Source organism: Spermophilus citellus (genome assembly GCF_964194105.1).
Source record: "Spermophilus citellus genome assembly, chromosome: 8".
NCBI classification, from domain to species: Eukaryota; Metazoa; Chordata; class Mammalia; order Rodentia; family Sciuridae; genus Spermophilus; species Spermophilus citellus.
The window spans coordinates 48,056,437-48,082,290 of record NC_138189.1 but is presented as its reverse complement, the minus strand read 5'-3'; the positions used below and the strand labels follow the sequence as shown (position 1 = coordinate 48,082,290).

The 25,854-nt window shown below is 33.4% G+C and overlaps 1 protein-coding gene across 2 annotated transcripts in view; it reads right to left on the bottom strand.

Annotated features, from left to right (window-relative positions):
* Positions 1 to 25,854, bottom strand: part of ADGRL3 (adhesion G protein-coupled receptor L3) — a 788,620-nt gene that overhangs the window by 311,743 nt on the left and 451,023 nt on the right. For both annotated transcript variants that reach the window (XM_081302961.1, XM_081302962.1), the window contains one exon: positions 19,274 to 19,383. In XM_081302961.1, coding sequence (XP_081159087.1) covers positions 19,274 to 19,383 — 110 coding nt within the window. The remainder of the gene's footprint in view (positions 1 to 19,273; positions 19,384 to 25,854) is intronic.

Genomic DNA, 25,854 nt, shown 5'->3' with positions numbered 1-25,854 from the left:
TTTAAAGGATATTAAGGTTATCTTTGTACTCAGTCTTCAACTGATCATTTATCAACACTACTAAATATCTACTGTATTGAATAATGGTGATAGATGAGGGAAAATGAACATAAGAAAGATATAGTTTCTGATCACATAGAACGTGGGGACTATATCAACTATCATTCATATGAAAGGCATTCAGTAAATACTTACAATGACAATAAGGGAACTTTTTTGTGGTAGGTGTATTTTAAAAATACAATATCTGTAGCAATTATAATTAAATGATTTAACATCTCCTCAGAAAACTGCTAAAATACCTGGGAAGGAAAATCCCTATCCTGGGAATACTACTTATAGAAACAGAATATTCCATAATTTTGTGATTTTAAGCCAGATGTAGATTCGGGAATGACATATTTGGTCATGAAATCCTGTTCTAAAAATTTACTCCCAGACTCATATGTATTGGTAGAAATCATAAGTTTCTTTAGTAACTATTTGTATTTAATGTCTATTTGCTATACTAGAAAGAGAACAGTATGAGGAGGAGAATCTTATTTCTTATTCAATTTATTCTTATGTATCATGTTCATTGTTCCATGCCAAGTACTTTACAGGGTACATATATTAACTGCATGAAAAAGTCAACTAATAGATACTGTTAAGTAAATTAAAAGTTCTTAATCTTTAGATATGGCCAAGTTATCCATAAACTAAAATGATACTCCTCTTTTCATTATACATATATTTGATACATTTTAAAAATGACTAAATTTTTAAATATGCAGAACAGAAAAATTATGACTACATTATAGAAGTCTAGATCAAGATTAATGATACATTTACAAGATATATACTGTTATTTTGTTGTTGTGGTTGTTGTGTGAGGATTCACATATAGGACTGAACCCAGGGATGCTATACCACTGAGCTATATCTTGTGTCCTTTTTATATTTTTATTTTGAGACAGTGTCTCACAAGGTTGCTGAGGGTCCCAGTAAGATGCTGAGATTGTCCTTAAACTTGGAATCCACTTGCTTCAGCCACCAGATGTTGAGGCATTTATATTGTTTGAAGCCATTATCACCAGCTTTGTTTCAGAAGTACTTTTGAGAATTGTCCAATAGGTGTGTGTGTGTGTGTGTGTGTGTGTGTGTGTGTGTGTTGCTCAATATATAAAGGAGCAGTATTTTAAAGATCATCATACACTAGTGATATGATGAATATTCGATGTTAAGACTTGAAGAAATAATTCATACTGTAAGCATTAGGGAACTCTTAGAAATTGTTAACTGTCTCGACAAAGAATTTGGACTTCCTACTCCTCTCATAAGTGGAATCACAGTATATATGTTTCATATTACTGTAGATGGCCTTTACCAAACTTCGCAAGATGCTATTTAATATCAGAAGAAACCTGACACTACCATTCCTTTCTTGCCAAATATTGGAAAATTTAATTAAATAGACATTTGACTTCAAGAAGGCAATGTTGAAAACTAAATAAACTTTATCCTTTTAACCTTATTGACTGACCAAAGTAACATGAAAACATCAATACCTCTCTGCAAAGAGAACTCAAATTGGATGAACTTTGTCTCTGTCAAGGATGTGATTACTAATGGAGGTGGCAGAGCCAGACTTAAAATCAAATTACTCTGATGTGACAGCTTAATCTTAGACTTAACATAATCTTTATTCTACCACTTTGAAACTTCTTGGTGATTTAATGGAGTCTAACATTATAAGATTTAGGCATGACAGAATTCTGGCTTGTCATATGTTGGTTTCCTAACACACACACACATACACACACACACACACACACACGCACACTCATGTACACACACAAATAAAGTAAATAATTATTTTTGGTGTATATAGAGCTCACCATTTCTTCTCAAGCTACAAAAACGTGAACAAAACAGTTAAAAGGTTAATTTTATTAGTTTTTATAAAAAAATGAGTCATACTAAGTTAAAGCATAATAAGAGAACAACATAAAACAAAGGAGATACTTTGTTTTTATTGCAATTATTGTTTCTTCTTTTCACAAAATTGGAGAGCATTAAAGCTTACAAAACTAGAATAAAAGAGAAAAAAAGCTGTCATTAACTTTAAGTACTTTCATTGATTTTGGCATTTTCCCCAAATTTTAAATTATCTTCACTTCGGAAAGCATCATAATGAAAGCAATAACAATTATTTATGGCCATTGAGGGAGTTTGTGAAGAGTAAAATTATTGATATATAATGATTTTCAAGATAAGCACTCATATTTTTCCATAACCTGTCAAGAACACAGAAGTTTCATACATTTTTTGAAGAATTATGATAATTGAATTCCTCAATGTATAAGAAATTCTATAAAGCAAAATAAAGATTATAACATCAGATTTAATTTGGGAAAGTATCTTCAAAATATAGAGAAGTATTGACACAATCAATGAGAAATAAAGATAAAATGACTTATTGTCAGTTGAGAGGCAGGAAAAAACTCAAATAACTAATATTTTGATGGTACAATACTTTACATAGAGTTTGAGAAAAATGTAATGAAAAGAAGTGCAGAAGAAAGGGGAGGAAAGATTGCCAAATAGATTTTTAAAAAAGAGGTCTGTGAGAAGCAGTAAGGTATTCTTTAGAAAAGAAAAGTTTCACATAAGTTGAAGGAAGAGCTTAATAAAAGAAGAGATGATACAACTGCTGCAGAAATTGAAGAATGAATTTGGAGAAAATAGAATTTGACTCAAAATAATTTTTTGGTGATTTCTGATAAATATAATTAGCAAATTGATAGAAGGTCTAATACTGAAGAAAGATAGCTACTAAATGCTTAAACTAGTATACCATTAAAGTAATTCATAAATACATATCTTCCAGTCTTGTTGCCATTATAGACATGAATTTGTATATATAGGAATGCCTCATTTTTTAGTCAGTGCAAAGCCACCTTTCTTCTTCAACTGTATTTTGATTGAGTAAGCTCTCTACTACTGATGTATGTTATGAGATACTCCAAAGTTTATTTCAGGAGAACTCCAAATCTAATCACTGCACAATATGTGAAACTCATGCCTCAAATGTCAGCTAAGGCTAATGTCAGCAATGCTATGGGGTCCCTTTCACTTCGCTAGAGAACGAAAGGTCACAGGTTCAATCCTATTTGGCTTTACCCTACAGCAGGAGCCATTGACTGCCTTCAGCAAACAGATTATCTTGTGTCAAGTGGATGAGTGCCTCCCTGCTATTTGAAAAATAAAACAAAGAAAGTAACTCTTAATAAATCAAGAGATATAATCTTACCAATGAGGATTTAAATATAATTCAACTTATCAAATAGGTAGCAAAATAAAACTAATTTTCACCAATAGAGAATGACTGAATACATCACACATCAAACTATGATGTATTATAAAGCCCTTATAAACAATCAAATAAATTTATACTGGCTGACTCAGGGGGAATTTTAACAATAGTTTTTTTCAGTGAAAAAAAGTCTATATAATATGATTCCAGTTTTTATGTAAAAATTAAATATATGCACAATTCTCCAAAGGAAACATGAACACAGAGAAAACTGTGAGGAATATATACTGTTAATGCATGTGTGTGTAAAATATAATTTTATCCTTGTAAAATCATATGTATTATATTTGTAAAGTAATATATAAAATGATGTTCACTTTATTGGCAGTGGGATTTATATCAGTAATAGAAACTCAAGCAAACTTTCATTTTCATATGTATTTTAGTAGTATTTTCATTATTTGTTTATTCTTTATGTAAACAGAAAAAAAGGTTTCTTTTAAAGAAGAAAAAAATGAGGGATGGAGTTGTAGCTCAGTGGTAGAGCACTTACTTTGCAAGTGTGAGGCAATGGGTTCGATTCTAGCATTACATAAAACAAATAATGGCATTGAGTCTATATACAACTAAAAATATTTTTTTAAATAACTGTCTTAGATTCAATTTAATCCATCAGCCTGAAATATGTCATGCAACCTATTCCTGTTAGGCACTACACAAAAACATTGCAATCCATACTTGATAATCAGGTATTCTTGGTCTTTACCAAGGAAGTTTTAATGCATTTGGTACTGAATGTACTCTTATACAAATACAAATTTGTAGTTAGTTAAAAAAACCCGTGGTAGGCTGAATAATGCCCCCCCCCCAACCCTCACAAAGATGCCCACACCCTAATCTTTAGGACTAATTAATATTTTACCATTCAGGGAAAATTCCTTTTCCCTGAATGTGAAAGTGGAAGAATAGACTATGGGAGTGATGTACTTTGAAAGAGGAAGAAGTGGCAGGTGGCTTCTAGGAGATGCAAACCAACAACCAATCAGGAAGCAGATTTTTTACTCCCTAAAGACTACAAAAGGATTGTTGCCCTGCCAATACTCTAATTTAGATTTCTGACTTTTCTAATTCTAACAGATGAAACCTGTGTTGATGTAAGTCACCAAGTTAGTGGTTGGCAATCTAACATCATAGCAACAGGAAACTAATGCAAAAGCTTAACAACTATTAATGGCAACAAGACCTCACAATAAGATGCAGTTCAGGGCAAAAGTTAAGGAACAATCAGCAGTGATCACCCCACTGCCAACTGTACTTTGTCTCCATTCTTGTTATGACAATAGGTTCCTAACAATGATTCCTGCCTACATCCTGATAAAAATTATTTTCAAATTAATCTAACTTTGACCTGGTCCCATTTCTTTTAAGCAACAAGCTACATAGCAGTTGCTTATTTTGCAATAAATAGCTGGTTAGCCAAGAGAAAAACAAGAGTCAAAGGCACTTGGATGAACTACTTGACTTATATTCCTATTTTCTTTAATTATAAAACAGAAGTCATATCACATAACTAAACAGATTGCCATAAGAACACAATGATACCAGAAATAAGTATTTCAATGCACTTCTGGTTTATGGTACTTGCTCAGTAAATAAGATCTGCTGTCAGGAAAAAAGGTCTTAATTTTCCCTAGCCATTTCTCATCTTCCTTTGTTGATTTTGAAAATCAAGTAGAGGAGTCATATCTATTTTTATTAAACACTCTGAATACTATTTCTCAATCAGTTGTTTGCTGAGCTGTCAGCTTCTAAGTCATTCCAGCTTCCACTCCAATCAGAGAATGAACGGTTCACTATTTAATGATTAATTTGCATCAAATAGTTACCTAGCAACCACCACTAATATAAAATTAGATCTGAGTTTTTGTGAAAGTCTACAATCTACTTAAAAGGTTTGAAGATAGATGAAGAATAGTTATTTTCAGAATTTTAACTCTTAAAAACACCCCCAGATAGAATATGTCAAGATCTTAAATCAGGACTGCACAATAGTCTTTAGTTATTCAGAAACGTGGTATTCAGAATTTAATAATTCAGATTTTTTTCAAGTATGAGTGAGTACCTACAATGTATGGAAGATCTTAAAATAATTAAAGATTTTATTAGTGCATGTTAATTAAACAGAATAGTGGGTTTCATTTGTAATATTCCTTTATGCATATAACATATTATGATCATTTCCACAAACCCCCAAATAAATTTTCATTAAGAAAAATTATGTAATGGAAGCCATTTTAATTATATTACACATATTACTTATTTGAATCCTCAATATAACTTTGAGGAAGGTGCTATCACTGAAGAAATAAATTATTTCTCTAAATCATCAAATTCACTTTAATATACCTAGTTAACAATGAGACTCTTAATCCCTAATATTCATCAAAGAGGAAAAAAAGATCTTGATTCCCACAAGTTAGGTGAAAGAAAAAAAGGAAGAAAAAAGGAAAGGAAAAGGTCACCATAGCCCTTATAGTTGGACCCTATTAGCTGTGGATCTTCAAAACTTTTTGAACTGATGATAAATGGAATTTTTACTGAAGCACTCCCACTGGTGTTCAAGCTACTGCCTGAAGATAGAGATAAGGCATTTAAACTTTGGAAAATATTATCTGATATCCCCAAGGAGTAGCAACTGGCAAGATCAGACCAAGTAACATAATACATCACAAACTTGAATTGTGTATTATAATCAATACAAATAAAAAATGTAGACCAATATTGATAAATGGCTGAAGGGGTAAGAGAACTAAAGACATATAATAACATATATTTCCCTACACTTATCATCGATTCTTAAAAAAAGGGCAGTACACACCATCTGTTGTCTAGCAATAATACATAATTAGTGAGTTTCACCATTGGTATTTGAGCCCACTTAATATGGGCATTAGTCAGTGCCTTTTAAAATGTAATGGTTTTAAGAGGTTGTCATGATAATATACCTCGAACAATAATCTTCTGCTAGGAAGAGACATTTCTTGATACTCAGCTTGATGAGTTTGGGTGCATAACTGTTGGAAAGCAATAGATCTGGACAAGATGAAATTCTGCCATAACAATTTTCTATTAGATTCTGATACAAATGATTAACCAGCTAGTAAGTGTATTGGTTTTGAGCAATCAGAATGAATCCAAGAGGAAAAAAGTAAGCAACAAATGTATTTCATTTTCAACAATTTGAATATGCTCTCACTTCTGAAAATTTCCTCTTATCTTGAAAAACAGCATCAAATGTGTTGTCTAAATGTAAGGAGAATAGAAAAGAGAGCCAGTCAAGGAAGGTCATACTAAATTGAGGAAAACAGTTAAGTTCTGCTTTTGGAGAGATTCACTCTTCCCTTCTGACCACAATTCCATAATTTTGTGTGCTTATTTTTAAACTACAGACAACTTTGGCAACTTTTAATTATCTATGTAATAGAGCACTGAATCCATCTGAAGCTGCTCTAAAAACTGAGACCAGAAAAAAGCTGCTTCAGAAATTTGAATGCATAATTTGTGTGCAAAAAGAAAATTGAATAGTATGCAGTGATTTACTGTATAAAGCATAGAAAAGAAAAATACACAAACATCTTCCTTAAAAATGTTCATTTACTGACTTTTCCAGGCAATTTTGAAATAAATTTATGAGAAAGGCCATAATGTTTGAGATCCAACCACTTGTATAATGATTGTTCCTTTGTAATATTGAGAAAGTTGGATTTTTGGTATCACAATTTATCATTAATCATCTTAATTATTGGCTACACTGAAGGCAAACAAAGGACAGAAGTCTATGTTGTCAGATTAAGACCACTTTGAATTTTGAAATTTCTCTAGAAGAATATGAATTAAAGTGAGATACTAGATACAATGCCAAATTTCAATTAAAATTATATATTTTAATATTTTTATTTGAGAGTAAGTCTTAGGCACTCTTTCATCTTTAGTCTGTACAGAAACTATTTTGGAAATTTAAAGAACCAGAGTAGCTTGAAGGAAAAGAGAACTCAACTAGCAATTAAGAGTCAATGAGTTCTAAATGTGTATAATCACCAGCTATCTCCCTATCAGTCTTGGATTTTTCATCTGCAAAAGAAAAAAAAATAAAAGATGGGCTTAAATTTTTTATAATTAAATTCTATGGTTAAAAATTAAACAATGTCTGTCTAGCCCCATATAATAGGTGCTCAGTTAGTATTTGAATGGACTAAAGGAACAGGCTGAATTTCACCTGGAGATGTTTTTGGGACACTGGCACTTCCTTTATTATGTGTGGGAAGAAATGGGGCCAAAAGTAAATATCTTAGTATCAATTGTTAACACTAGTGGAGGAAAGTATGGGAAATGGGCGACATCACTAATGTTACTAGTTACCTTGGGTTTGATTCATGCAATTGCTAGTACCACTAGGTCTAGTCCAAGGCAAAGGAAGGAAATTTAGGTGATAAAAGAAACCACAGAAACCTGGAGGCCTGACTGCGGATTTGAAAAATTTGATTATGAAAATTATGATTGAGCCTAACATATAGGTATTTAATATCTAATTAAGGATTCAAATTGAAATTTGAGGTTAAAGAGCAACCCCATAACAAAGAACTGGGCTAAGGGCAACGGCATATGGAAGATGTTCTTGTAACTAGTTCTGTGTGGTTCAGAGCATACCTCAAAGTCTAGAGGTGATCTGAAAGTTAAAAAAAAAATAGTGGAATTAAGGTAGAAGGTCTGTGAAACTATACTGGACGTCAAGGGAACTACAGAATAACATAACTTGACAATGCCTGGAGTTTCCCAAATCCTTGGGATAAATTGACAGCCCTACATAATTCCAAGCCTCAGGGCATTATGGCCCTGATTGTCAGGGACAAGGAAAATGAGTGGGATGTGACAGGCATATTAAGTTGACTGGTTACAATGTGATGTATGGAGTATTTCCAATGTGGCTGCCTTTGTAAAAGGAATTTTCGTATACTTCATTTTGACAGAAATTGTTTAAATTGATTACATTCCTATTTCCTATGTGAAGAGAATGATTCGTAGAGCACTAGAGCATGGCTAGTATCTTGCAAAGCCAGAACGTAAATTCAACTCTATTTGATTTTAAGGCTCTCAGACTTAATCACTAAGGTAGAACCTCTTATGCTTAAGAAAATTCAGTAAGGTAAAGATGGAGAAAATTCAGTAGACTCTGGCACAGTCAATGTTAAAATTAGAAATACACATTTGCCTTAGAGATTTACTTAGAACAGCTACTTCTTTTTTCCCATATAACTTATTCTTCTATTATGTTTCTGTACTAGTTGAATCAGGAAAGCAATTCATACAGAATATAATATATTCATGATATACTGTGTTAAGAACTAGATGGCATTGGATTTTCTTCCCATCTTTTGGTTCTATATTGGTATGACTGTTTAGTGGATGAGATTATGATGAGTAGATTAAGGGTTCTTGGAAGTTAGGAACCAGTGATGTTTACATACTTGGGAGTAGTTGGACTTTGGACAATGTTTTCAAGTGACTGAGTTTCAAGGATGGGTCTAGTTAAATTAACGCACACAGAGCAGGATTGGAAGTCCATAAATGTGAATTTAATTCAAGTACTATAATATTAGGAAAAATTCCTGTCTGTTGAAACGTAAAAGAAAATTTAAATGAAAACTCTCTACATTTATTCCCTTCATTAATGTAGCTAATATATGCACAGCAAACTCCTTTGACCTATTCACCAATTTTGCTGCCTTATGTAGAGAATATAAGTGCAAATTAGTGAAATTGACTTTAATAAATACTAATTTAACTTGGGTTAAACATATTCATAAAGAAAATAAAATGACTTATCCACAATGACCTATTTTACATCTTACATGTAGTTACTCCATGAGAGAAGGTGTGTGTGTGTGTGTGTGTGTGTGTGTGTGTGTGTGTATATATATATATTTTTTTTTTCACATTTTAAAAACAGTATGTCAGAAGTACATGATAATCTTTATTTAGAAAGCAATGCTGTGTTTATTAGTCCATATCCTAATTAAAAATATTATTTTTTTCCTTTGTACTCATCATTTTTGATGAAAATACAATACTATAATAGGTTGCATTAGTTTCTTATTGATGCTCTAATATACTATCACACACTTAGTGGCTCCAAACAACACACATTGTCAAAATCCAAAATGTGAATTGTTTGGGGTTTCTTTGTGTGTGGGGGGGGTCTTACCAAGGATTGGATTCGGGGTACTTGAGTCACATCCCCAGCCCTAGTTTGTATTTAATTTAGAGAAGTGTGTCATGGAATTGGTTGGCTTTGAACTTGTGATCCTGCTGCGTCAGCCTCCTGAGCTGCTGGGATTACAGGCATGTGCCACTATGCCCTGCTCCAAAATGGGTCTTAAGGGATCAAATCAAAAGATTTCATCACAGTTGTTTACTCTGGATTCTCTAGGGGAAAACTGATTTCCTTATAATTTCCAAGTAATAAAGGCTGCCTATATTCATTCCTCCATTTTTCAATTTGCATTCCTACAACTTCTGTTTATATTGTCATATCTTCTCTCTCCAACACTGACCCAACTGTTATCAAATCAGGCCCACTTGGATAACCAGGAAAATCTCATCTCAGCATCATTAATTTAATCACACTTCAAAGGCTTCTTTGCCTTTTGGTAACATATCACAGGTTCTGAAGATTAGGATGCAGGCTTTATGGGACCATGATTGAGCCTAACATATAGATATTTAATTATTTAACTTTAGAAATTTTGGGATTTATGGAAGGGTATTGAAGAAATTTTAGGCAATGTAAAATGTTTATAATATTCACAGAAATCATGGTCATTTACCATTGGAAAAATTCCTCCACATAGAAAAAAATGTGATTTCCCACCTTCCTAACTTCTCATTTTAATAAGGTAGCATGTTAAATTTAAATAGACGAACAAAATAAATTCTAAATCAGTTAATTTTTTTCTAATTTTATAAAAGTAATAATTGGAACAGAAGAAAATTAACAATTCTAATTCACTGTTTTAATTGATTTCATACTTATTTAGATATATTTTATCAGAATAGTTAACTCCATAAATCTCACACAACATAAAGTCTACTACAGACTGGGTATACCTTATCTAAAATACTTGGGAGTGGAAGTATTTCAGATTTTTGAAATTATATATACATAATCAGATGTCTTGGGGACAGGACTCAAGTCTAAATGCAAAACTCATTATGTTTCATATGCACCATATACAGATGGTCTAATGGTAATAGTTTTTAATAATTTTAGAGCAACTATGTTTTTTTTTTTTTTTTTTTTTTGCTTTTTGTTTTTTGGTACCAGGGATTTAACCCAGGGGCACTTAACCACTGAACCACATCCCAGCACATTCCCAGACATTTCATGTATTTTATTTAGAGATAGGTTCTAATTGAATTGCATAAGGCCTCACTAAGTTGTTGAGGCTGGCTTGGAAATCACAATCCTCCTGCCTCAACCTCCTGAGCCACTGGGATTATAGGTATGCCCATCACACCAGGCTGCAACTGTGTTTGGACAAGGTTTTCCAATTATATCAGTATCCAAAACATTTCAGTTTTTAAAGCATTTAAAATTCCAGATTTTTATGTTAGAAATATTACATCTTTATAAGATTTTCAACACAAAGTACTTTGAGGTAAAAGCTCACCTTTACATGTTTTCACTACTTTTCTTCCCCAATGTTCTATAATTTATAAACAAGACAATTTAACCTCATGTGTTTGCATGCTTACATTAGACAATTTGGTTGTCCTATAAAATTTTCTTTGAATTAAATTTATGTATGGAAACACTATAATTTTACTATTTCAAATAGAGCAAAATGAGCACAGTTAAGCTAACCCTTCAAACTTTTAGTTATTATATAATGAAGATTTACTGCCTAAAACAAATATTTTCCTACCTCTGGCAAATCAAATTCATTTTTTAATATTCTCAAATCATCTTGCTTCCTCACTAAGTAGCACTTAAGTGTACATTTACATATGACTAATCTTCTATAGGTATATGACATACTATCTAAATGTTGACATCGTATGAGAGTTGGTTTATTGGATTAAGTTTGCTTTTTGTTACACTAATATAATACAGTATTTTCTACAATGTATATATTTTTAAAATTTTTCTGTGGTGTCGATGGACCTTTATTTTATTTTTTTATATGTGGTGCTGAGAATCGAATCCAGTGCCTCACGTATGCTAGGCAAGCATTCTACTACTGAGCCACACCCCAGCCCTGCAATGTATATTTTAAAGAAAAATTTATTTTTGCAAATATATTTTGATTCTCAATAAATCACAGAAATTTAAAAGACATTACTGCTCATTATTGATGGTGGCAGTTATTGAGAGGTGGTTAGCAGCTCCAAGAGGTTCTCTTATTCTTTGGCAGGAACACAGTCACCTTACCCTTGTACCAAAAAAAAAGCAGAATTCTTCCCCTGCTCAAGGCCTAGGGAGCTACATGCCCTCTGCTTTGAACCTTATTCCTTTGGCCTTTGCCCATTTTTTTTCTTGTTCTTCAGATCTTATGAATTCTCCCTTTAGAGAAGCCCTTGATTAATCCTGGTTTTTCATTCTTTTCTATCCTTGAATCATGTTTGCTTTCCATTTGCATTTTATCATGAGCTTTATTTCTTACACTGGTTTATATGTTCACTATTCAAAGGCAATTAGCACAGTGATTGATAGTTGGCATGAATCAACTGATAGAATTATCGTCCATTTACATCTATGAGAACCAAACTCTAGAACAACAGTTGCTAATTTAAATATCTTCAGGAGCCAGGAAACATTGAAAATGATTATGAGTGCTGGAAGACAGAAAGTAGAAAGGCATGGATCCCATGTAAGGGCCAGATCACTCATTTCAAGACCACTGTCCCCATAAGGAGTGCAGACCCAGGTTTGCTCCAGACAGGCTGAATCTGACTTGAAGGTGTTCTGGAGCCTGAGGAGGCCAAATATAGCCTGAACCTGGTCCATAGCCACAAACCTGAACTTTTTGCTTTAAATTTCACACAGGGATATGATGCCACCTGCTCACATGTTGGTGATTTGCCAACCCTACTGCCCTCCCTGTAAAAGATACTCCAGTAGTGGATTTCATGCTGTCTTGATGTCTCAGCCTCAATTATTATAGGAATTAGGTCAGACAGAACATTTTTAGAACTGATTTATCTGAACAAAGTCCTCATAACTTGGTATAGGTCCACTAGGTCTTGCTCTCTAGATTAATGGATCTTATATTTTTGGAGGCCTGGTTTTTCATTTCGTTGTGGAAGTAATACTTCATGATTTCCCCATTAACTGCTTCCCTTTTTAAAGTTTAAGTTAGCCAAAGTTGTTCTTGGCAGAAGTGCAAATAAATATATATAGTTCTTATTCATGTATCAGATAATTACTCTTTTTTCAAATTCTGAGGATTGAATCTAGAGCCATGAGCATGATAGGCAAATGCTCTACCACTAAGCTGCAACCATAGTCTTTAGATATTTGCATTTGGAAATACTTCATTGTCTTTTTCATGTTTGGCATTGTAAAGAGTATTATATTCCAGAGAAATCACAGTAAACAGGGAAGTCCAGAATTCCTACTTTGTCCATCTCTGGGGCATTTGGATAGGTTGTAAATAGCAAAATGTTCTGGTTTTACATTTACCATATAATTATTACCTTACTTTGCCCCTCTACTCAAAATTAGTGCCCTTTTCCCTCAAAAGTCCATTCATCCATTCTGATGTAACTCATAGGGTCATTTTCTCTTCAAAAACTATCCTGAAGATATTCACCCCACCCCAGTCAGTCATCAGTCACTTTGGATCAGTGTCTTCTCAGTACATTGCTAATATGAAAGGCTTAATTGTGTTGCTGGACTAACAATCGTAACTTTGGGGACCTTGCTGAACTTGAGGCTAAAATCTTTACTAATTTTCTATTCCAAGTGTTTTTCTTAATGCCTGGTATGCAGTAGGTACTCAAGAGTAGTTGATTGATGGAAAGAAGGTAAAAAAAGGGTGGTAACCCAATCAAATGGCAAAATCGAATTGACAGTAATTTCCATGCACATAAGAAGCAGCTGGTCAAAAGTAAGAGTTTGGGATCAGAACATCTCCATCTATACTTCTGTTTTTAAACTGATTACAACAATTTCTATGAATATCTACTTTTCTGGAACACAAAGGTTTTGATTAAGTATGAATAATTAGTTCATTTGCAAAATCTTTTATTTGTTAGGTACAAGATAGTGTGAAGGAGAAAGAAAGTATATGGGAGAGAAAGAAACTCTTGTGAAGAAGAAAAAGAACAGGAGAAGAGAAAGGATGAATTTTATGACTCTCAGAAATACCATTCTAAAAAGATAGAATTTATATAACTGGCACTTGCAGAGGGAGTAATGTTTAAATAAGAGATGATTTTTGTTAAATTTTAAGGAGATATACAGAAGAATAATACGAAAAAAACTTTTGGTTGCTAGTAACATTCCTGCAGAAAACAAGTATAATTAAACAAATTGAAGCAACTAAAATTTACATTTTTATTTTTATAATTGATCTTTGAATTAATAAGATCTTGTTTGCATATAAGACATTCTTCTGTGTGTCATTCTTGCAATGGACATAGTAATTTTGAAGGAGTCATTTCCTTTTTATTTTAATCATTACCCATTCATTGAATGGCTCCTGTATGTCTAAAAATGGGAATAGAAAATGAGGTATTGAAAATTAAAATGTACCTTAACACTTATTTTCTCTTTCTAAACGTAAAAATGTCAGTAAATTGTAGTAAAGTGAGTTAAAAATGTAATTGCTTATTTACATACTAGTAACCAAAATATGTGTGTATTAAAATAAGCACAGATTTGAAAATGAATTGCAAAAATGTACTTAATTAATTATGATTAACTATTTAAATATCTGGGTTTAGTCAAAGCTTGTTTACTTATAGATTTTAATTTTCCAATAATACTATTTTTTTATGACTTTTCATAAAGACAATCACACACATGACTATTCAGATAGCTTCTAACACTAAGAAAGCCTTCTAACTAAGCCTTCTAACACTAAGAAAGCCTTAAGAGCTATAAGATTAGTTTAATCAAACACATTTCTAGTAACTCTCCAAATTGTGTACTTTCCCTTCAATTTAAGAAAATCAACCATAAGAGGAATAAGAACTATGTGCTTTGTTATTCTGAAAAAGAGAAACAGAGACAAGCTGGATTGTCAGGGAAGAGGAGCTCTTTTGGAGTATAATATGCATAAAATTGTATTGTTGGAAAAAACACCATTTGTCAGCAGGCTATAAAGTAAAGATTCTTTGCTGAGAATATTCTAAGTAGGTGGTTAGTTGTTTAACTGCATTCTTTCTAACACAAGTCATTCCTGTAACCTGCCTCAATGAAGGCAGCTCTACTTGAAAATACCACATCTTCAATCTCAAATCAGGTCAAAAGGGATGGGGATGGGGTGAAAAGAACAAGGAAGAACAAAAAGGGGGCTTAGGAAATAGTGAGGTTTAATCTCTTAAATACTTGGGTCATTTCCTGGGAGAAAAACATCCACTAAGAAGGAAAATCAAACCTCAAAAGAAAATACAGAGGCTACAAAAGACACTGGAACTAAGGTGTGACAGGAACAGAGAAAAGTATTGATTCATCTGTTACAGATTTTGTTAGAAACAGGGTATCTGTAAACACAGATAAGAAAATACACAACAGAAGAAAGTAGTTAAGACTTAATAAAGACTAAATAAACCATTAGGAATTCTGAAAAAGATTGATATAAGCCACATCATTTGATTCACTCAGAATATTCCCCTAAAGTCATCAGTATTCCATTATGTACCTATTTATTGACTTCTAAAATTCCGTGCAAGAATTATTGTAAGTTGGGCTGGGGATGTAGTTTGATGGTAGAGTAGTATTGCCTTCACATGGGTGAGGCCCTGGGTTCAATATCCCATAATATACACACATGCACACACACAAATTGTTCTAAGCTTCTTGGGACATTTGCTTTTCTTATGTAATACACTCATCTTTGTTGAATTTTTGTCTGCATTAACTCTAATATGCTTCATTAGTATTGACATATTTTCCTAAAAACTTGTTTTCCTAAATTTCTCATGATAATAATCTCACCTAAAAAATCAAAGTTGCTGTAGAAACACATACAATGTATATAAAGAAAGACAATATTGATAATAATAATATTTTTCACATAGCAATATTAAGAAAATATTCATAAATACTAAATGTATTTTAGTGTGTGTCACTCAATAGTGATGCATTCTTAGAAATGAATCATTAGGTGATTATTGCCATTGTGTAAACAACTTAGAGTATATTTACACAGAAGTATCTGATATGACCTATCCTACACCTGGGCTGTGCAGCTGATTGCTGCAAACCTGTAACACATTACTGTACTGAATGCTGCAGGCAACTAAAACAAACCAAACATATTTGTGCATCTAAGCATATCTAAAATAGAAAACGTGCAGTAAAAGTCCCAGGCAACAGGAATCCTTCAGTTCCATTATAATTTCATGGGACTGCCATCATAAGTGTTCTGCCAATCACTACAATGTTCTGTGTCACACGATTGTTCTGACATGTTTAACAGTTTGTGTTCCTAAATCCAAAAATGGAAATAGATATTACTGAATCATATAACAGAATAGAACTTTATTGGGTTTGTTTATTAGGTATTTAATAAGAAAACTGTCAAATATTAAATCCTAAATCTGAAGTTTGCCTTATACTAATGCAATAAAGGTCTTTAGAATGTGATGGACATCATTTTCCAAAGTACATGTATGAAGACTTGAATTGGGTGTTAACATACTTTATATATAAACAGATATGAAAAGTTGTGGTATATATGTGTAATAAGAATTGTAATGCCAAAAAACAAAACAAAGTACATGTATAAAAGCATGAATTGGCGTGAACATACTCTATATAAAAGATATGAAAAACTTTATTCTATATGTGTAATAAGAACTGTAATGCATTCCGTTGTCATGTATTTAAAAAAATAAAATCAATAAAACTAAAAAAAAAGAATCACGAAGATATTAAGTATAGCATTTCCTCAATAATAAAAATCATTTAAAACATCTTCCTCAATTACTCTTTAGAAAAGAGGCACATTCTAAATTCTAGGTAGTATTTTTAATGGCACAAAGTAGTTAATACCCCAAAACTCCATGAAATGTTTTGGGAAAAGGCATAGGGAAATTCAATTGCTCTAAATAATGGAGCAGAAGCTTCTTAATAATAAATAGCTGAGAGACTAAGAAAAAGGATCTAAGCCCTTGAAGCATCTGTGTTCACCATAGGCCATTACCATATTGCTAAAAATTATAAGAACTAAATATTAAAGAAGATTAAATAACTCACAAAGGGAAAAATCTAAGGGGAGAAGAAATATAGCTTGTCCTGGTTCTGCCATTCTCTCAAAAGTCTACATTTTACTTGAACACATATGTAGCTTGATTACTCTTCAGTAAAATGACAATATTCATACCTGCCAGGGAGGTCTTGTGGGGATTCAATAAAATAATGTATGTAACCATTTAATCTATGTAGTAAATGACATGTAGCAAGTATCAATAAATGGCAAGAATTTTAAAGTAATGAATTTTTTCAGCATTGAAAAAATGCACTTTATGCTTAAGAAAAGAAAACAGTTGCATGTTGATCTATATTAGGATTAATCAACCAGGGAAGGTCTAAGGGTAAGATACTGAACATTTTAATGGCTTACTCATGCAAAAGAACCCAGTCTTTTTGTTAAATAGTCAAACCATTTTCTAAACCCAGAGTGCCTGATTTTTGTATTGAATCAATCCACCTCTTCAATGAGCCACGACAGTTTACTTTAGAATTTATACTTTCCTTTACATTATTTTCTTTTAAAATCATGTTGAATTTAGTAAATGAATTCCAATCATGCATTACATTTTTAACTGAAACATAATGAAAATAATTTAAACAAACATGACCATGCTATATGGTATAAATTAAACCAACATATGCAGTAGTTAGTAGGAACACCTAAGTTTATAATTCTTATTTAGTGGAAGAATCAAATAAATATTTTAATAAGCAACATATTCATAAGGCAGTCACTAAAGTTTCAAGATTATCAGAAATCTCCAATACAGGAATATTAAGGTAAGGAATTGAATTGCCCATTCCTAAATATTTATGAGAGAAAAGAAACCTGTGGTAAACCATGATCCTTTTAAAGTGCATGAGCAAGTTCTTATTTATATTTAAGTGATAAAGTAGATGATATTTTACCAAGAGTTGGCATAGAATATTGGAGTAGAGATCTCAAAGAAATTCTGTTGAAATACAGGAAACCAAAGAGACAGCTGTGAAGTTTGTTACTATTAAAAAATGAAGATGAAATCTACAAACTGACATTTTACTTCTGCTTTCATGTTTCAAAGTATGAAAATGAAAAATATAAATGTAAGTTTTTTTAAAAAAGAGGTTCACCTTATTGTATATTTTAATAAAATGCCTTCCTAGAATAAGATTCTACCTTATTTCTATGTATTTAATAAAATCTTATTATGCAACCCAGGTATAACTATCCCACTTCCAAGATGGCCTTTGAATTTCATTTCTTTAAAAATTCACTCTTGAACAATAAATGTTCAGTAGGAGTTTTATATTTTTCATAGAAGGGCCTATAGATATAATAATTTAAGAAACATAGTATAATTGAGATTTCAACCAAATGCTTAATGCTTTTTCATAACAAGGAAGATCAGTATATCAAACTTTACTAGGTTTAACTTTCTCTAATCAACCACACTACAAACAACAAAAGTTGAAACTGTCTCTTGATCTCTTTCATTACGATTTTTAATTTTCAATTTATTTCTTGGTGGTCAAATTTCTATTTTAGAAGCATGTTCATTTCTAACTCCTGAGTAAAGTGTTGCTGCTTTAAATAAGTGCAAAACACGCAAGTTTAGAACTATCTCTTGGCTCAGTAAACCAGCTGATCCCCAGATATTTTGCTCCTTCTGAGACATCAAAGGAAGCTGAAACCTGGGATTTGTTTATGATCCCAGGCGTTTTCTATCTTTGGGATGAGCTGAATATCTAAAATGAGACTACAGGATTTCCTGAGTGATTTTCACTAAAAAAAAAAAAAAAAAAAAAAAAAAAAAATCCCATGAATAATTAACTAGTCACTTCAAAAAAGTTTTTGCGATGGTAAGTCTTCCTTAGGGTAAAAAATTCAGAAAATGTTCCACTTCAGATTGTTTGATACTTCATTATTCCTAAAGAAAAAAAAATATATATTCCTGGCCCATATCATATATCTCACATAAAGGTTGCAAAGATATCCTTCTGAAGCTTTAAAAAAGTATACTGTGAAGAATGCCTTAACTCATAAAATCCTTGTACCTGTTACAGTCTATTTCCTCTGGAATATATTTCTAAGTCTCCAAGTATTGACAGCATGTGAAGTCTAGTTATAATTGCTTCTATGAAATTCAAAAGTAATCAATTTCTGTACCACTATATGTACATTATTTACCTATTTTCCCATTTGCTCAGACCTGCACAATGCAGGATTGGCATGGTTCTTCTTCAACCTTTTCTTAAATACTTTATATTATTGTATCAAGAAAAGAGTGTCAAAATAGGTGTTGATGTATGGAAATATTAAAAATAAACACTGCAGGAATATGCAGGAAATATTTACTTCTTCCAGTGGTGGGGAAGGTCTATGATCCTCAAAAGCTAAAATCAGCCCCCTTTTTTCATTTGTATGATTACTTAAATTTTTTCACAGATAATGTTTTATAAATTCATGTAAAACAAAGATTAATATTTTTTCTTACAAGAAAAGACAGGAATATACATACTGTAAGGGACACATTCATACTGCACTTCAAGGTATTTATAGGTTCCTGGACATGGGTCCGGAAAAACATCAGGGCCTGCCACCACTGCACATTGGGTTCTGTTATTGCATCTGAAATAATAAAAAAAAGAAGAAACAATAAGTTTGTGTTAAGTTAAATCATTATCAACATCAACACTAACTTTAATTTAGTTCTAGTTACCTATTTAAGTAAGATTTTGATGGACTTAGGGCTGTAGAGTGATTAAGGGAGTCATTATCTATAGTATTCTTTTAAAAACTAGACATAAAAATCAATATATTCAGTTTTCTTATATTAACTAATGTTTGGTTGGATACATCATAATTTTGAGGCAAAAGTTAAGTTCTGCTGAAGAAACACAAATAGAATATTGCCAATGTGAAGATGGGTAAGGAACATTGTTCAACAGGAAAGATCCACCCCCATTTCAAAAAAAAAATGTCCTGAAGAAAACATAACCAGAGTTTCATCAGTTATAAAATAAATTCACTGATTGTGATGATATACATTTTAAAGACAGTGAAAAGTGACAAATTTTACCCAAGCCTTAAAAAAAATCAGTAAAAAGTTAATATTCATATATTAAAAATTTATATTTTAATTTATTTTACATATACTCCTTACGACATAAATAAAACCATTTTAAGAATTAGTATGTACACACAGGCATATGGCACAGTGAATTCCAATATCAAGTCTATCCACATGAAAAAATGAATAAATTGCCCAAAGATTATGAATAAATTGAATAAATGAATAAATTGCCCAAAGATCAGTAGAGTAGAGGAACAGAGTAAGGGATGGGAAGTGCTGGGGACTAAATTATAGCAAATTCTATTCCATACTTTTATGCTTATATCAAAATGTATCCTAATGATATATATATAATATAAAAGAAATAATAAAAATGATTCATTCCCATTTTCCCTTCTGTTCAGTCAAATAATGACACTAAGTTCACAGATTATAGATCCCAAACATCAATAACCTATCTATATAATTTAAAATTATATCTTATTATATAATTAGTATATTCTCTTATTATAAAGAAGATAATAAATATGATTATTGTAAAGAGAGATATAACCTGGGCACTTCTATGGTAATTAGACTAATAGACCTGGACTTACTTTATTTTTCAGAAAAAAATACATGTAATAAAATAATGTGAAAAAATACTGAAAAAGACACTCAAGTTCACAGGGACCTCACTGCTATAATTTTTACTTAAAATCTTTCTGTATTCAATTCTTCTTTCCATAAGTAAATTTTTCTGTAGAAAAACAATGGTTTATCCTACCCGTAATACTGGCACAGAATGTACAGGATGAACCCATTAGTTATTCCTGGTTTATGTTTGTGTTTATTCACTTCAGAAGTGTTTATTCAGAAGTGTAATATAACCTCAGGGCTAAATGTTTTCCATTACTTTCTCAAAGAAACACTTCATCCCTGATGCAGTCCATATTTCATAACACATGAGGTATCTTGATTTAAAATGTTTACTCAAGGCTACCATTTGTCAGGCTTAATGAGAATTTTACTTAGTCCCTAAATTAAAATTGATTCATCAGTGAATATCTTAAGCTGAAAATATATTCTATGCTATCAGTGAAAGATAAATAAAAGCCGATATACTCATTGGGCAGTTCAGACTAACAGTGGATTCTGAGGGTGAATGAGTTCTAAAGTTCCCCTGTGTGGATGCAGTGTCTGAGCAGATGATTAAGCAACTGTGTGATGACATTAGTGTAAATGTGACCATCCTCTTACATGTATGCCAAACTTACAACTTGATATTTTGGTGTACTCATGCTTCTTAAAAAGAGTGGTACAGAAGCAGTAAAAAGATGGCGGCGGGAAGCGAGTAAGCTGCTCTGTGCTCCGCGCCGCTGCGCCCGCAGCGTATGTTGCTGCGTCTTAAAAGATGAAGTAAAGATCATTAAAGGAGATCTGTTGACAAAGACTCAGCACCGTGTCAAGAAAGGGGCCTAGGTGGAGTGAATCCGCCACAACTCCAGCCAAGGTGGAGTGAGTCCATCACGACTTCAGCGCGAGCAGTAAGGCTGCAGCCCCTGAGCTGCCCGGCTCCCTCGGCCCCTTCTCCTTCTCCTCTCCGCCTTTCCGCTTTGCTTCTCCCCAGCTGTCTCTCCTCCCACGCTCAGTCCCTAAATCTAGATCTCAATTTCTTCCCCCCCCCGCCCGCTCTCCTGCGTGTCCAGTACCTGGCCCGCGCGGGCCCCGAGGCGCTGCCTCCCCTCCCCCAGCCCGCACCCCCTCCCGGGGGTCCCGAAGGCCACAGCTGGGCCGCCACAGCGCCGCCGCCGCCGCTTCCCGCAGAGCACCATAGAGCAGACTCTTCACCGCGCGAGTGCGCTGCTGAGTTAAATGGAACAGCTGATGAGTGACAATTTAAAATCTAAGTGATCCAACATGGCGGCGGACGCGGAGAGATCAACTCTAACCCCTTCAGCTGCGCGAGCATAGGAAGAAGTAAACTGTCAAAATACTGTTCGCTCAGGACCACTAGGCACTGTTGAGCTGAAGGGGATCCCGGGCGAACAGTCTGCCACACCGAGCCCGGATTGGGCTGCATTCTAGTTCTGGTTCGCCTGCTTCTCGTGACTCAGCACTAATGATCCCGCTGAAATAACTAGTCGGCCCACCTGAACTCACAGAGGTAAAAGCCAACTGAGCACGATAGTCAGACCCAGGGTATCCCTCTGCTGACAACAGAGGTCCCTTGCACCAGCTACCAGGGGAGTTGCTACCTGAGGGCAAACAAACTCTCTGGGGGTCCTCAGCCCCAAGCCCTACAAACTTAGGGTCTGAGGGAGGCAAACAGAAAGGGTGTGCCCAGGCATCCATGGAAACAGGGTTCCCAGGAGCAGAAGACCCAGCGTGTAGCCAGTATTGTCGTGAGCATCACAGGTGAGCGGGGCCTGGCTTGAGGAACCACAAGAGAAGGCCCTAGGCACTCAGGATTGGAGACCTGCACAGTCTGAGAAGAAGAGCTGAGGCACAGTGATTGGTTCCCACCCATCAAGAAGAGAAGCCTGGCCCAGTTCCCACCTACTGGAAGAGAAGAGCTCTATGACTGCATTTATTATTATTATCATTATTTAATGATAATTATTGGTATTTTTTAAATTTTATTTTCACTTTTTGTTGTTGATGTTGTTGTTCTTCAACTTTCTTATTAATGGTTTCAATTTTTTTTAATTCTTTTTATTCTATTATTATTACTATTATTTTTTAAACTTTAATTTCCATTTGTTTATTATCATTATAATTTTTTTTTGTTTTTAAATTTTTATTTTTTCGTTTTTTCTTTCTTTCTTTTCACTTTTTTTCTTTTGTCTTTTCATTTCTTTTCAATTTTCTTATTCCCCCTTTCTTGAATTCTACCTGCCTACACTCACTCTCTTTAGTGACTTCTTCCCTTCCCTTCTAATACCTCTCCTCCCAAGCATCAAATAAATTTATAAGAGTAAACAGTAACTCAGCAGTCAAACAGAACAAGAAGTATCATGAGCATAAAAAAGCAAGGAAGAAAAGGAGTACAAACAATGAAGGACAGCCTAAATATTCAGGAGGACCTAAAGTCATCAGAAAAATGGCCATATAAAGAACTCAAGGAACACCTTAGACAGATGGAAAGGAACCTTAAAGATCACATTGAAAATGAATTACATAAACAGATAAAAGAAGAAGTTAAGCATCTTTATCAGGAGATAGAGATTATAAAAAAAAATGAAACAATAATTCTAGAATTGAAGGAAACGATAAACCAAATTAAAAACTCAATCGAGAGTATCACTAACAGAGTGGAGCAAGTAGAAGCCAGAACATCAGATAATGAAGACAAAATATATCATCTTGAAAAGAGTCTAGCCAACTCAGAAAGGCTGGTAAAAAATCACGAGAAAAACATCCAAGAGTTATGGGATAACATGAAGAAACCAAACTTACGAGTCATCGGGATAGAAGAAGGTACAGAGATTCAAACCAAGGGAATCAGAAACCTGCTGAATGAAATAATTACAGAAAACTTTCCAGAAATAAAAAAGGAAACAGATATACAAATTGAAGATGCATACAGGACACCGAGCACACAAAATCACAGTAGACCAACGCCAAGACACATTGTTATGAAGATATCCACTACAGAACAAAGAGAAAATAATAAAAGCTACAAGAGAAAGGAGACAGATTACATTTAGGGGTAAACCAATACGGTTAACAACAGATTTTTCATCACAGACACTGAAAGCAAGAAGGTCATGGAACAATGTATTTCAAACACTGAAAGACAATGGATGCCAACCAAGAATTCTGTGTCCAGCAAAATTAAGCTTCAGATACGACAACGAAATAAAAATCTTTCATGATAAACAAAAGCTAAAAGAATTTGTAGCCAGAAAACCAGCATTGCAAAGCGTCTTGAGCAAAACTCTACACGAGGAAGAAATGAAAAACAATAACCAAAACCATCAGCAGGAAGTACCTCAGTAATGACAGAGGATGGGGGGAAGCTAATCATGGAGAAACAAACTAAATTAGAAAAAAAAGAGATAAATAATCAAACATGGCAGGAAGTACAAACAATATATCAATAGTAACTCTAAACGTTAATGGCTTAAACTCTCCAATAAAGTGACATAGGCTCGTAACATGGATTAAAAAAACAAATCCAACAATATGCTGCCTCCAGGAGACACATCTGATTGGAAAAGACATACACAGGCTCAAGGTAAAAGGTTGGGAAAAAATATACCATGCACATGGTCCTCGTAAGCAAGCAGGGGTGGCCATTCTCATATCGAATAAAATCGACTTCAAGACTAAGTTAATCAAAAGGGATAAGGAAGGACATTATATACTGTTAAAAGGAACCATTCACCAACAAGACATAACAATTATCAATATTTATGCACCAAATAATGGCGCTGCGACGTTCATAAAACAAACTCTCCTCAAGTTCAAGAATCAAATAGACCATAACACAATAATCATGGGTGACTTCAACACACCTCTCTCACCATTGGACAGATCCTCCAAACAAAAGTTGAATAAAGAAACTATTGACCTCAATATCACAATCAATAACCTAGACTTAACTGACATATATAGAATATATCAACCATCATCAAATGGATATACTTTTTTCTCAGGAGCACATGGATCCTTCTCAAAAATAGACCATATATTATGCCATAGGGCAACCCTCAGTAAATATAAAGTGGTGGAGATAATACCATGCACTTTATCAGATCATAATGGAATGAAACTGGAAATCAATGATAAAAGAAGGAAGGAAAAATCCTTCATCAAATGGACAATGAACAATACGTTACTGAATGATCAATGGGTTACAGAAGACATAAAGGAGGAAATCAAAAAATTCTTAGAGATAAATGAAAATACAGACACAACATATCGGAATCTATGGGACACAATGAAAGCAGTTTTAAGAGGGAAATTCATCATCTGGAGGTCATTCCTCAAAAAAAGAAAAAACCAACAAATAAATGAGCTCACACTTCATCTCAAAGCCCTAGAAAAGGAAGAGCAAAACAACAGCAAATGTAGCAGAAGGCAAGAATTAATTAAAATCAGAGCAGAAATCAATGAAATTGAAACAAAAGAAACTATTGAAAAAATTAACAAAACAAAAAGTTGGTTCTTTGAAAAAATAAATAAGATCGACAGACCCCTAGCCATACTAATGAAGAGAAGAAGAGAGAGAACTCAAATTACTAACATACGGGATGAAAAAGGCAATATTACAACAGACACTACAGAAATACAGAAGACAATTAGAAATTATTTTGAAAACCTATATTCCAATAAAATAGAAGATAGTGAAGACATCAATAAATTTCTTAAGTCATATGATTTGCCCAGACTGAGTCAGGAGGATACTCACAACTTAAACAGACCAATATCAATACATGAAATAGAAGAAGCAATCAAAAGACTTCCAACCAAGAAAAGCCCAGGACCGGATGGGTATACAGCGGAGTTTTACAAAACCATTAAAGAAGAATTAATACCAATACTTTTCAAGTTATTTCAGGAAATAGAAAAAGAGGGAGCTCTTCCAAATTCATTCTATGAGGCCAACATCACCCTGATTCTGAAACCAGACAAAGATACCTCAAAGAAAGAAAACTACAGACCAATATCTCTGATGAACCTAAATGCAAAAATCCTCAATAAAATTCTGGCAAATCGGATACAAAGGCACATCAAAAAAATTGTGCACCATGATCAAGTAGGATTCATCCCTGGGATGCAAGGATGGTTCAATATACGGAAATCAATAAATGTTATTCACCACATCAATAGACTTAAAGATAAGAACCATATGATCATCTCGATAGACGCAGAAAAAGCATTTGACAAAGTACAGCATCCCTTTATGTTCAAAACATTAGAAAAACTAGGGATAACAGGAACTTACCTCGACATTGTAAAAGCTATCTATGCTAAGCCTCAGGCTAGCATCATTCTGAATGGAGAAAAATTGAAGGCATTCCCTCTAAAATCTGGAACAA